At 36.2% G+C, this 13,372-nt stretch overlaps 1 protein-coding gene across 4 annotated transcripts in view; it reads left to right on the top strand.

Moving 5' to 3' along the window:
• The window catches only part of YTHDC1 (YTH N6-methyladenosine RNA binding protein C1), a 35,934-nt gene extending 34,231 nt beyond the window's left edge, over positions 1-1,703 (top strand). For all 4 annotated transcript variants that reach the window (XM_019631992.1, XM_019631991.1, XM_019631990.1 and 1 more), the window contains one exon: positions 706-1,703. In XM_019631992.1, coding sequence (XP_019487537.1) covers positions 706-930 — 225 coding nt within the window. In that variant the 3' untranslated portion in view covers positions 931-1,703. The remainder of the gene's footprint in view (positions 1-705) is intronic.
• Positions 1,704-13,372: the final 11,669 nt, after the last annotated feature.

Raw genomic sequence — 13,372 nt, 5'->3', positions numbered from 1 at the left:
ACCAAGTTCAGTAAGTAGAGGCGAGTTGAGAACTAAGAGAAAGCTAGAGCAGGGGATCAAGCTGAGAATTAGCGCCAGTGACAGTTTGCACCAACTTAGTTGTTTCATCTTACCTTTCATTGTCTTCTTCAGCCTTTTGTGTATTATTAGCTCTGAGGAATAGACTTCACAGTCTTACCCGAAGTACATATTGTCTTAAAACTATCAAATTCCATAAGTTGTCATTAACAGTGGTTTAGTTTAAAAGCAAACCTGGAATGTAAAATTCCTGATTTCACCTGAAGAGGGCAGAGTTGGTTCAGGTTAGTTTGTAGGCTCAAAGGAGGAAAAAATCAGTAGGGTTTACCTGTTGCATAAAAACGTTAATGACATTTAGCATAATTGGCAGTATGTATACATGATGTGGTTAATGGTCATTACTAGGTTATTACTTAGGCCTAAATATTATTAACAAGATTGGATAGAAAAGTCACTAAAGTTGCATAGGCAACTGCATGAAGTAATTTTTTAATGACATATGAAAAACGCTCCGTTGTAGGTATCTAATTAGCTAAAACATAAAATCCTGTTTCTAATGTCAGAATTACATTCTGTGAATTTACTGTATTAGTGAATTTCTGTAGATTCTTTCTACCAGACAGTAATTACAATATATAAATTCCATTCAGTTTTTTACATACCTAACCAATTTCTTACCTTTTCTAGCATGATTATGATATGAGGGTGGATGATTTCCTTCGTCGCACACAAGCTGTTGTCAGTGGTCGGAGAAGTAGACCCCGTGAAAGAGATCGGGAACGAGAGAGAGACCGCCCTAGAGATAACAGAAGAGACAGAGAGCGAGATAGAGGACGTGATAGAGAAAGAGAAAGAGAGCGATTATGTGATCGGGACAGAGACCGTGGGGAGAGAGGTCGATATAGAAGATAATGGCGCTTTCAGAAGCACTGATTGTTAAAAGAAAAAAATCTTGTATTTTTTTTGTGTGTGTTTACAAGTAGTAAATTTATTTTCAGCTGTCTACTTAAAGTTCATTGTGTAGAAGGATTTATTATGACCCTTTTTGTTCCAAGCATGCAGTATAATAAGAACTGGAAAAACTCAAATCCTCCAAAAATGCACAGTTGACAACTTTAGTTGACACTTTCATTGGGGCAGAATGGAACAGTCCAAGAATGTAGATATTGAATCATTCTCCGTAAATGTTCATCTACTTATAGTGTGTTTATCCTAGAGTTATTTTTTTGTTTGCTTTCTTTCTTTTGGATCTTGATTGATGACTGCCATGATATTTTGCTTCGATGTGTTTCTAAATGTAGTTGCACACGGTTCAGTAAAAATAATGCTGCTATCAAGTATGCAAATATTGAAGTATGATGGTTTGTATGGCAGTGTTGTAGCATCCTCTTGGTTTCTCCCTTTCCCTCTTGTTTTTAACTCTTAAAAATTGACTTTTTACTTTTCTCCAGTCTTCAATGATGAGAGCAATATTAAGAAGGCATTGCTATCTAATTTTTAATCTTTTTCAATAAAAAATTCCTATGTTCAGTAGCATGGTTGATGCTATTGTTTAGCCTTCCCTTCCAAACTGTATAAATTGGCTTGGAATATTCACAACTTGCGTGTGTGGCAGCGGAAGATAATTCCCATATTCTACATTGCTACTGTTTTGTATAAAATAAATTGGTAAAGATTGACACTTACCTGTTGCATTTCTTTCTTGTCTACATACAAGTTTGTTTTCTTAAGCGTTAGTTGACATAAAAGAATGCTTTGTTTAGGAATTGTAGGAACCCCATTTGCCTGTTTTTGCATATTTTAGCAGAAATGATTGACCTAGGCCAATGTAATTAAAAGCTTATATCTATTTCTAATGTAAGAACTAATGGTACACAATGGAATTATGTTGATATTTTGGTTAAGCATTTATTTGACAATATTTTTTGGATCTACTAAGGTTACAGGATTGTTTTCTTTCAGATTTTCTGTGGTTTTCATCTTTGATAAGTGAACTAATTTATGGATGTTTTCTATTTTACTTTAAAAATTTAACTGTCTTATAGTTACGTATTTTAAGTTAACCATCAGTCCCTCCAGTAGAAACAAGCTGTATAAAATAACCACACAAGAAAACAGTTTATGAAAGAATTTCAGTTTCTTGAGTTATACCTGAAATTTTGGCCTTAGGTTGAATATTTAAATGTTGGGATATTTGAATATTTGACCACTTTTTGTGTGTTTTCATAATGTCATATTTGTAATTGCACTCTGTGCCAAATCACAATCACAATTTTACATTTATATTTATTGGTCTGAACAGGGGAAAGCAGGAACTGCACTCTTGAAGTATATTTAAAACTATCAGTTTACTGCTTTTATATTCTCACTGGCATTTAGACTATTTTCCCATGCATTTACAATTAGTAGTTTTATTTACCTATTTCAAAAACAAAGCCTAAGGATTTATTTTAAATCTTACTTGGTAGAATGAAACGAACATTTAACTGGGTATAGGAGTTGTTGGTTCTGTTTTCAGCATTGCCTTTAAACCGGTTGGTATAAGTTAAGTCATTTCATTGACATTTTATTTGTATTTATAGTAAGTTATACAAGTTAACCCCTAAGGTGTTTTTTTTTAAGTTCTTGAACTCTGAAGAATTTCTAAGATGTAGAAGAATCACCAAAAATGTAACTTGAGATAACCAGTTATAGAAAACTGGTAAGTAATATTAAAGTCATTTTCCTGAAATAATAATAATATTAGAAATCATATTGAGCATTTAGTATGTAAAGGCACTTTGTGCTTCCAGGTACTGACTTATTTTATCATCATATATATCATCATATAACATCCCACTCATTTTTATGGTTGGGAAACAGGTCCAGAGAGGCTAATAACTTGCCCAAGATTACAAGGTAGTTATTGATGGAGCCAAGATTCTACTCGTATTTTTATACAATTTAATACTTCCAAAGAAGCTACCTCATCTCTTTTGGAACAAATATAAATTAAATGTTTAAAATGATGGTGCTAGGTTCTGCTAACAATATGAAACATATTTCCTTCAAGCATTCTTACTAAGAAGAGGGTTTTCCTAAAATATCCAAGCACTTAGATGTTAAACTATATGTTGTAGTTTGAGTGTTAAGAAACTTAGTATCCACTTAATCTACTAAGCACCAGACATTAGTCTTATTAGCTCATTTAATCATAATAACAGGTTTCACCCCTCCTGATTTTTTTTTTGGATGAAAAAACTGACAAAAACATGTTGTAAAATATCACATAATTGTTTTCTATGCAGAGGAGTCAAAATAATACATAAAATTGACATTTTTGATTAGTTATTTGAAAGACATTTATGACAGCCTTTCTTACTGTGAGAGGCATAATTTCTTCCATGTATTCCAAGTCAAAAACAAAATTCAGTTATTCAGAGTTTAGAAATTCAATTGGATTTTATCAGTAAAAAGTTCAAGGGAATGAAATAGAATACAGGTGCGTCACTAGTCGTTGGGCATTGCTGGTGGGCTTATTCTCAGGTGAAGTCAATAAGTGTTCTAAAAATGGCTATCACCATCTTCAGGCTAATGTTATCCATATGGTTCTCAGTGCCAGAAGGAGAGAACTCATTTTTCCATCAACTTTCCATATTAGTTCCACCAAAGGAGACCGAATAGCCATGCTAGCTAGCTTCGTGGAGCCAGTTCTGATTTTATCTGTCCAGGGAAATGGGATTCTTTGAGTAGCTAGTATTGGAAAGAGGAGAGGCAAGGGATCTTAGGGTCAGCTCCACCAGAAATACATGAGGAGAGAGAGTTCCCAGTTGAGATGGACAGTGTAACATTTCTGATAACCATTAAATGCATGATCTCATAAAGAACTAATATCTGAATGTCTGACTTTTCACTCAGAACGTTTTGTCATCATAGGCATAGCTTCCTTCTGTTCCTGGATATCTTTTCTCATTCTGCTGTAAAATGCCTTGGTCACTCTTCTGAAGGACATAGATCCTGCTTTGTCATACCATTAAAAATTATGATTCCCAAGGCATGTCGGGTATATGGAATGATAAGAAGAAGAAAATGAATTTTTGCCAGCATTTCACTGACTAGAGTTCCCTGACCTCAAGGTAAGGGTGACTGATACATGGATCATTTTATCCTGATTTTTAAAATTTTGATTTGGATAGAAAACATTCCTAATGCAATTTGATATACATTAAAAATAGAAGAACATCTGACACGATTGCCCAAATTTTTAGACATTAAGTTTCTTGTAGTAGGAATAGGAACCTTAGAGTTTAAATATTTTCATGGTATTTTCTCCTGTGTATTACGAGTCATCTAATTTTTTTGCCTTTCCTTGTTTCTAAATCTTACATTTTATGTATTTCCCTTTCAATTTCTTCTGTGTCCTAAACTTGTCTATGGCATCTGAAATCTTATTTAATCCTAATGGTATTCAGGGTATAACAGGTCAGTAAACTCCTGGTGAGTCTTGGCTTCTACTGAAGTCACTGAAAGGAACTATTTTTGAAAATTAATGTGGCCAGAAGAAAGCTCACACAGCCTTGCAGTTTCCAAGGGACTCATGATTCTGCAATGTGAGCTTAGGCTTTGGCTGTAAATATTAAATCAATTGACAACTGGCTTTTAACATGCAAAAATGCCTATTTTTCATTTATAGTGGCTTTCAGTAATGGATGAGAGTTTTCGTACAAAATTAAGACTCAAGTGGGTTTTATTGGGAATATCCTAGATTAAAGAGGTATTTCTTTTACTGTGGAAGTAATCCTGTTTTTTTAATGTGTTTTTCAGTGTAACTGATGAGTGTTTAGCTGAAATGTAAGGAGATAGAATATTATTGGGATTTTAAGCTCAGAACACACATGTTTTCTTGTGGGGTTTTTTGTTTGTTTGTTTGTTTTGGTCATTTGAAAACTAAATCACATAATGTTTACTATGTGCAAACTTTATTTTTGGGGTTTTCGATAAAGATAAATTCCCCATTAGTATCATTTCTTATTTCAAAATCACAAACCCATGTTCTGTTTTGTAGAAAAACTTATGCAAGAACTGGGGCTCTTCTCATGCTGTGTAGGCAGACATCTTTAGAAACATACATTATCTGTCCTATAGCAGGTGTCTTTCATCATTGACATGAGGTCACACAATTTGAGATAATCTGAGAACAGACTGCTGATTCCTCGTATTAACAAATTCTAAATAATGGTTATAGTGAATGTTACATATTTCCTGTGTAGACTCCATTTATTCTTTTATCCATCCTAATATTTTTCAGTTATCACTCAAGTATCCCACCCTGCCTGAACCCATGTGATTCAGGAATAGCTGGCACCATCTTTAGAGAGGGGACTTGATTGGCCTGTGTTATACCATTGCCTTAAGAATTGTTAATCAAAGCAAGGTATTCCTTTTGCCAGGATTTGGCTTCGAACTGGGCAGTTAACCAGACCTTAAGCCAATGAAATGTCATGGGAGTTTTCCTGAGGATTTCTGGAAAAGAGGTTTATTTATTCTTAGACAGTCACTGGAAGAGATACTTTTTCACCTCAGGGGACTAAATTACCATATTTCCCCATGTATAAGATGCACCCTTTTTTCGAAAAATTTGGGGTCTAAAAACTGGGTGCGTCTTATACAATGGTTGTAGTTTTGGGGTTTTTTTTTACTTGCATTTCCCACTGTTTTTGCGCTCATAGAACCACTGTATAAGACGCACCCAGTTTTTAGAGCACACATTTTTCGAAAAGGGGTGCGTCTTATACATGGGGAAATGCGGTACATGAATGTGAAGTCCAGAGCTATTACTATTTTGCCAGCTTCAGGGAACTGGTTTAAAGAGAAATCCAGCAAGCAAGGAGAGAAAGCCAGAAGCATCTTGTGTAATAGAATAGGATAGAGCTTTTTGTAATCTTCAAGGAATGTTTCTACTTCACTGGGCCTTGACGCAAAGACCCTCTAACTACAGTCAAGTTTACAGAAAAGGTAAAATCTTTCGGAAGAGGTCATAGATCTGAATAAAACAGGATGAGGGTGCAGGATCAATAGAGACAAATAGATCTTAATAAAGTATGCTTCAGCTCACTAGGAAGCCACACAGGCAGGGATGTGTTTCCAACTGAACTCATCAGACCCCCCAAGTGTTGATGTCCAGAGCATATTGGAGCTGTATAGTAAAAATTGGGTTAGGGAAGAAAAGAGAAGGGGGGAGAACTTTTATGATGTCACATTTAATGTGCACCTCATCTCTGTGGTAAGTGCTTCGGACTTTCTTTATTGCGAGCATGCAGTAAAGTCAGGCTTTGAGGCAAATTGTTTTAACTCTAACCCACAATCTGTGAAAGGAAGGAAGAGCTTATTTCTCTGTTTGGGAATGTGTTTCCTGGTACAATCTTGCAAAATAGGAGTTCAGATTGGATGTTGATTAGGAACAAAGGAAAAAACATCAAAATACTTTTTAAAACATTAATTTTTTTAAATTTTACTTTTGAGGCAAATTGACATAACAATATTAGTTTCAGGTATACAACATAATGATTCAATATTCTTATATATTGTGAGAAGATCACTACAGTAAGTCTAATTAACATAGTTACAGATCTTTTTTTCTTGTGACGATGACTTTTAAGATTTACTCTTAGCAGCTTTCATATATGCAGCATAGTATTATTAACTATAGTCACTATGCTGTACATTACATCTCCATGACTTGCTTTAGTAACTAGAAGTTTTGTATATTTGACTCCCTTTGCCCACTTCACCGCCCTCCTCACCTTCCACCTCTAGTAACCACCAGTCTGTTCTCTGTATTTATGAGCTTTTAAAGATTCCACATGTAAGTGAGATCATGTGGTGCTTGTCTTTCTCATGACTCATTTAACATATTGCCCTCAAGTTCCATTCATGTTGGAAATGGCAAGATTTCATTGTTTTATGGCTGAATAATATTCCATCGTGTGTGTGTGTGTGTGTGTGTATATATATATATATATACATATATATATATATATATGTATATATATATATATATGTATATATATATACATCACATTTTCTTTATCCATTAAGAGCACTTAGGGTGTTTCTATATCTTGGCTATTGTAAATAAAGCTTCAATGAATATGGGGGTGTACACATATGTATTTTTCAGATTAGTGTTTTCATTTTCTTCAGATAAATAGCCAGAAGTGGAATTGCTGGACGGTAGGGAGTTTAATTTTTTGAGGAACCTCCATACTGTTTTCCATAGTGACTGCACCAATATACCATATTTCCCCATGTACAAGATACTCCTTTTTCGAAAAATTTAGGGTCTAAAAACGGTGCGTCCTATACAGTGGTTGTATGAGCGCAAAAACATGCGTGAAAAAAGCGGGAAATGCAAGTAAAAAAAATCTGAAACCACTATATAAGACGGCACCCAGTTTTTAGACCCCAAATTTTTTGAAAAAGGGTGCGTCTTGTACATGGGGAAATACAGCACGTTCCCCACCAACGGTGTGTAAGGGTTCCCTTTTTTCTACATCCTTGCCAACACTTCCTGTCTTTTTGATAATAGACATTCTAAAAGGTGTGAGGTTATATCACATTGTGGTCTTGATTTGCATTTCTCTGATTAAAGATTTTGAGCACTTTTTCATGTACCTGTTGGCTTCTTTGGAAAAATGTCTATTCAGATCTGTCCATTTTTTAATTGTATTGGTTTTTTTGCTACTGAGTTGTATGAGTTGTTTATATATTTTGAATATTAACCCCTTATCAGATACATGATTTGCAAATATTTCCTGCCATTTAGTAGGTTTCGTTTGATGATTTCCTTTGCAGAGGCTTTTTAATTTGATGTGTTTCTATTTGTTTATTTTTGCTTGTGTTGCTTCTGCTTTTAGAGTCAGATCCAAAAAATCATTGCCAAGACCGATGTCAAGGAGCTTACAGCCTATGTTTTCTTCTAGTTTTTTAGTTTTTTGTTCTTAAGTTCAAATCTTTAATCCATTTGAGTTCACTTTTGTGTATGATGTAAGATAGTGGTCCAGATTCATTTTTTTGCATGTGTGGCTGTCCAGTTTTTCCAACACCATTTATTGAAGAGACTGTTTTTTTCCCATTGTATGTCCTTGGTTACTTTGTCGTAAGTTAATTGACTATATACACGGAGTTTTTTGCTGGACTCTATATTTTGTTGCATTGATCTACATGTCAGTTTTTATGCCAATACCATACTGTTTTGATTACTATAGCTATGTCATATAGTTTGAAATCAGGGCATGTGTGATGCCTTCAGCTTTGTTCTTTCTGAAGATTGCTCTGGCTATTCAGTGTCTTTTCTGGTTCCATACAAATTTTAGGGTTGCTTGTTTAATTTCTGTGACAAATGCCATTGACGTTTTGATAGGGATGGTACTGAATCGGAGGATTGCTTTGGTAGTATGGATATTTTAACAGTATTCTTCCAATCCATGAGCATGGAATATCTTTCCATTTATTTGTCTTTTTTCTTTTATCAACGTGTATTACAGTGTTAAGTGTACAGATCTTTCACCTCCTTTGTTGAATTTATTACTAGGTTTTTTTATTTTTTATGCAATTGTAAATGGGATTATTAATTTTTTAATATTTTGTTAGTGTATAGAAATGCATTTTTGTATGTTGATTTTGTATGCTACAACTTTACTAAGTTTATTAGTTTTAACAATTCCTTGAGAGCACCTCCATAGACCTTTAGAAGTATGCCAGACCAGAAGCCTACTCACCCCACAGGCCAAAGATCCTAGACAAGCAAATAGGCCTGTTTTCGGGAAGACTGGGCTTGTTTTTGTATGCTGTCGGTGCAGTGCTGGGCATGCGGTGGGGGGTTGAGGGAGGAGTCTGCCAAGAACTGTCTCTGTTTGTTATAGCCCCATGGGACCCAGGATGCAAGCCCCCCTGGCCTCTGGAGCCCCAAGAAGTCAAGGGGGAGCCAAAAAATCAAGGGGCATCCCCTGGGTCGCATCTCCGCAAATTGGGACATCAGATGTAAATACTGGGACACCAGACGCCTGTAAAATCTCCTCTTTAGGCACTCTGGAGCACAGCAGATGGAGAGTGTGAAGATGGCACCCACTGAGAAGAGAGGAAAAACTAAAAAAAAGATGGTGAAAATAATGGTGCCCGCCAGCCTTTGTTCTGAAGAGTATCCCAGCACATACCTGTCCCTCTGGCTGAAGCTTTAAGATTAACACATGAATCTCTTTCACATAAGATTTGGGTGCTTTTCAAATAACTGCTGCCGTTTTGGGCTCTGGTGAATGGTGAATGACTCCAGTGTGAGCCCTTTAAGAGCCATTTGCTGCAGCCCTTTGGGTCTTGTGAAAGTACTAACCCCAATTGGTTTTCTTTCCTTTTTTTTTCCCCTGCTTGTCATAGTTTTTCTTTTCAAAGCCAGATATTTTGGGGGCTCATCTCTTATGTGTAGGTCTTAAAAGTTGTCATGTCTAATTTGGGGCATGAACCCTGTGCTCCTCGGGATGAAGCTCCGGGTTTGTGAATTTCCTTCTGATTATGGCAAGATTCAGTCCCAGCCTATTCTGCTTGCTTTGGTGTGGCTTCATTCTCATTTGCCCAATGTGGAGTTGTTGCTCAACTAGTTTTCAGGTCATTCTCAGAGGAAATTATTTCACATGTAGCTATAGATTAGGTGTGTCTGTGGGAGGAGGCGAATTTAGAATCTTCCTGTGTTGCCATGTTGAACCATCTTTTTAAAAATTTATATCTAAACATTTATATCTAAACATTAGAGCTTCCATTAAAAGTAGAAAACATCAACTAATATAGATTTTGAAAGTATGTTCAATACAGCGCTAAAATTTGCATTAATAAAATTCAGTAAAAATATATTAAACATTTCCAGTGGTACACTTTGGGAGTTGTATAGATATAAAAGACAGTAACTACCTTCAAGGGGATTAAATCTTATATGGAGATAAAAAACATATTCAAATAGAGCGTATGAATTCAGATGATGAAGCAGCATTGCTGAAATAGATGAGATTTAGAGATGTTATAGATAAAAAGAGGGTGATGGAACATGGGAGAAGAGTATAGTTGAAAGTGAAGTCAAAAGCTATGTTAGAGCCAGATTGCCTGGAATTATTTGCTGGGGTTTGGTTTCTTTATGTAAAGTGAAACTTTGGAACACCGCCCCTACTCTCCTGATCTGGCCCCAGTGACTTCTTTCTTTACCCGAAGATAAAGGAAATATTGAAAAGAAGACATTTTGATGACATTCAGGACCTCAAGGGTAAAACAACAACAGCTCTGATGGCCATTCCAGAAAAAGTTCCAAAATTGCTTTGACAGGTGAGCGAGGCACTGGCGTCAGTGCATAGCTTTCTAAGGGGAGTACTTCAAAGGTGACCATAGTGATAATTCAGCAGTGAGGTATGTAGCACTTTTTCTAGGGTGAGTTTGTAAACTTAATTGTCAGACCTCGTATATGGGTTTATATTGAAAAACAACTATCTCCTTGCCATCAGCCTTATTTAGCCATTTCAGCTTTTGTTTCTTCTGATGGTTATTATATTTCTAAATATGTTTATGTAGTTGTTTCTAGATTTGTCAAAGTTAGATTATGGATGTGTATTTAATTCTTTTACCCAACCCTCAGGAACTTTTTGCTTTCTTCCAAGTCAGCCACACTTTTAGTCTCAGTTCCTCCACTGAGGAACTGCAACCACTCTCTCTTTTTCTTTTGAGAAAGCTTCACTTTTGTCTTCCTTTTGTAAGATGAACACATTAGTTTCTGTCCTCTCTAACTTGTTGCCTTCAGCTAACAACTATACAGTCAAGGTTGTAACATTTATATTGTTTTGTAACCATAGTGAAAGCTATAATTTGTAGGTTAATTCTTAACATAGTCAATAAATGTCATTTCCTTTAATTTGCATATTGCAAATTAAATATTATAATATTATTATTTACTCCAAAGCTAAATCAAATTGACCGGAGAACAAAGTGAGAGTTAGGAGTGTTGAACCCCTGTGCAGTCAAAAATTCAAGTATAACTTTTTGGCTCCCCCAAAACCTAACTACTAATAACCTACTGTTGACCAGAAGCCTTACCAATAACAAAAAGTCAGTTAACACATATTTTGTATGTTATATGAATCATATACTACATTCTTACAATAAAGTAAGCTAGGGAAAAGTTGTTAAGAAAATCACAAAGAAAATACATTTACGGTATCTATTGAAAAGAAATGCATGTAAGTGGACCCGTGCAGTTAACACCTGTGTTCAAGAGTAAGTTGTAATGCTATTTATTCCTTTATATGTTCCATGACACCCATGTTCCTGACTGGATAATATTCCTAGGGTAAATTTTAATTGGATTTTGTTTTCCTCCTACTCCCTCTCCTTCCTCTCTTCTTTCTTCTTAATCTTCTTTCCCTCCTCTTCCGGCTCCTCTTCCTCCATTCATTTTCATCATCTCACTTTTTTCAACTAAATTCTCCCCCCTCCTCCTCCCCCTCCCCCTCTTCCTCCTCCTCTTCCTCCTCCTCTAACCTTGACTACCTCAACTTAGCACAACAAATTCATTGTGAATCCACTGTTTAATGGTTCCAATTTCTTTCTGTATTTTTTGGTTTAGAGTTTTATTGTAGTATTATTTTATTTTAAAGATTTTTATTGGAGAATTGAGGAAGGGGAACATTGTGTTTTTCCAGGACCCATCAGCTCCAAGTCAAGTTGTTGTCCTTCAGTCTTAGTTGTGGAGGGCACAGCTCAGCTCCAAGTCTAGTCGCTGCTGTCCCGCGTAGTCCACCATCCCATGTGGGAGTTGAACCGGCAACCTTGTTGCACACTGAACCATCCGTCCACCGCCACCTGTCGGCAGCTTGAGGCTGCTTAGCTCAAGGTGCCATGTTCAATCTTAGTAGCCGGGGGGCGCAGCCCACCGTACCATATGGGTGTCGAACTGGCATCCTTGCTGCTAAGAGCACGTGCACTCACCAGCTCAGCGGCAGCTCAGCTAGGGCACAGCTCACTGGCCCATGTGGGAATCGAGCCAGTGACCCTGTTGCTCAGTGCTCGTGCTCTTAACCAACTGAGCTACTCGACTGGCCCAGTTGTAATAAATTTTAAATGTAACTTCCTAAGAAAGTTTAATAGTCATTAATGCTCTTCACCATATATTTTTCTGCCCCCCACACACCACCCACCTTTCAGAAACACGGTAAAATTGTATGTTTCTGCTGCCTTGAAGTAACTTGCTTTTTCCAGTGAAAGTGCTGTGTGACAGTTACCAAAAATGTTTCAGACAAAGAGTTCTGTCAGCCTGGTTTCTGGGATAAGGATAATTTGACACAGAACTCTGAATATACCTGCAATGGACATGTAACATGAGGGAGAAATAAACTTTTGTTTAGGTTAGGAAGATTTTTTTTTGGTTAGGAAGATTTTTGAGTTCTACAACTTAGTATATCCTGTCTGATGTAGGAAGGATATGTGAATTTGTTTGATTCCTGGAATATTTGAAATGGTGTTGTTTTCTGACACTTGATTGTTAATTTGGAGAGATGAAATTCTAGATTAAAAATAATTTTTTCTCAGAAATATAAAGATATTGCTCTAATATCCTCCAACATTCCTTGTTGCTAATGAGAAGGCTAATGGCAATGTAATTCCTTTTTATTTTCAGGTAATTCTCCCTCTTCCGCCCTCCCCTCAAAAAATCTTTTAGGCTCCTCCGTATATCCTCATTTGAAATTTCACAGTAAATGAATATTTTATTCATCCAGCTTGGCTCTCTATTGGCCATTTCATTTTGAAGATCATATACATTTCTGTACCCTAGAAAACTTAATTGCATTGTTCTGCTAATTTTCTCTTTACTTTCTCAGTTCCTTTTTTTTTCTTTAGTTCATCTTAGTTGGACTCCTAGATTAATACTGTATTTCATTTCTTCACCTTTTCACATTCTAAGAGATTTTCTTTATGCTGTGTTCCAACATGTCTTTTGATTTCATGTATTTTAATTTCAGCCAACTATATTTTTATCTTCTAAGAATGTCTGTCTTAGCCTACCTAGTACCCCTCAGAAAGCTGAAAGTGAGAGAAGGGCTTGCATGTTAGTACTTTGTTTCTGGAACTGAGCTTATGAAACAGGTGTGGGACAAGGAAAGAGACAAAAGGAAGGAGGGAAAGCCAATACCAGGGTGCATTATCAAGCTGGTGATTGCTACGAAGAATTGGTCTCTATCCTGCTGGGACCATCTGAAGTGGTGCATAGAACACTTCTCAGATTAGTCCACCTGAAAAATGGGAGAGGAGAGAATGTATTTCCTGGCTTTTATCTCCATTGCAAGGG

The sequence above is a fragment of the Hipposideros armiger genome, unplaced genomic scaffold, assembly GCF_001890085.2.
Source record: "Hipposideros armiger isolate ML-2016 unplaced genomic scaffold, ASM189008v1 scaffold_1059, whole genome shotgun sequence".
NCBI classification, from domain to species: Eukaryota; Metazoa; Chordata; class Mammalia; order Chiroptera; family Hipposideridae; genus Hipposideros; species Hipposideros armiger.
The sequence above is the reverse complement of the archived record's forward strand: the minus strand, read 5'-3'. Positions and strand labels throughout refer to the sequence as shown.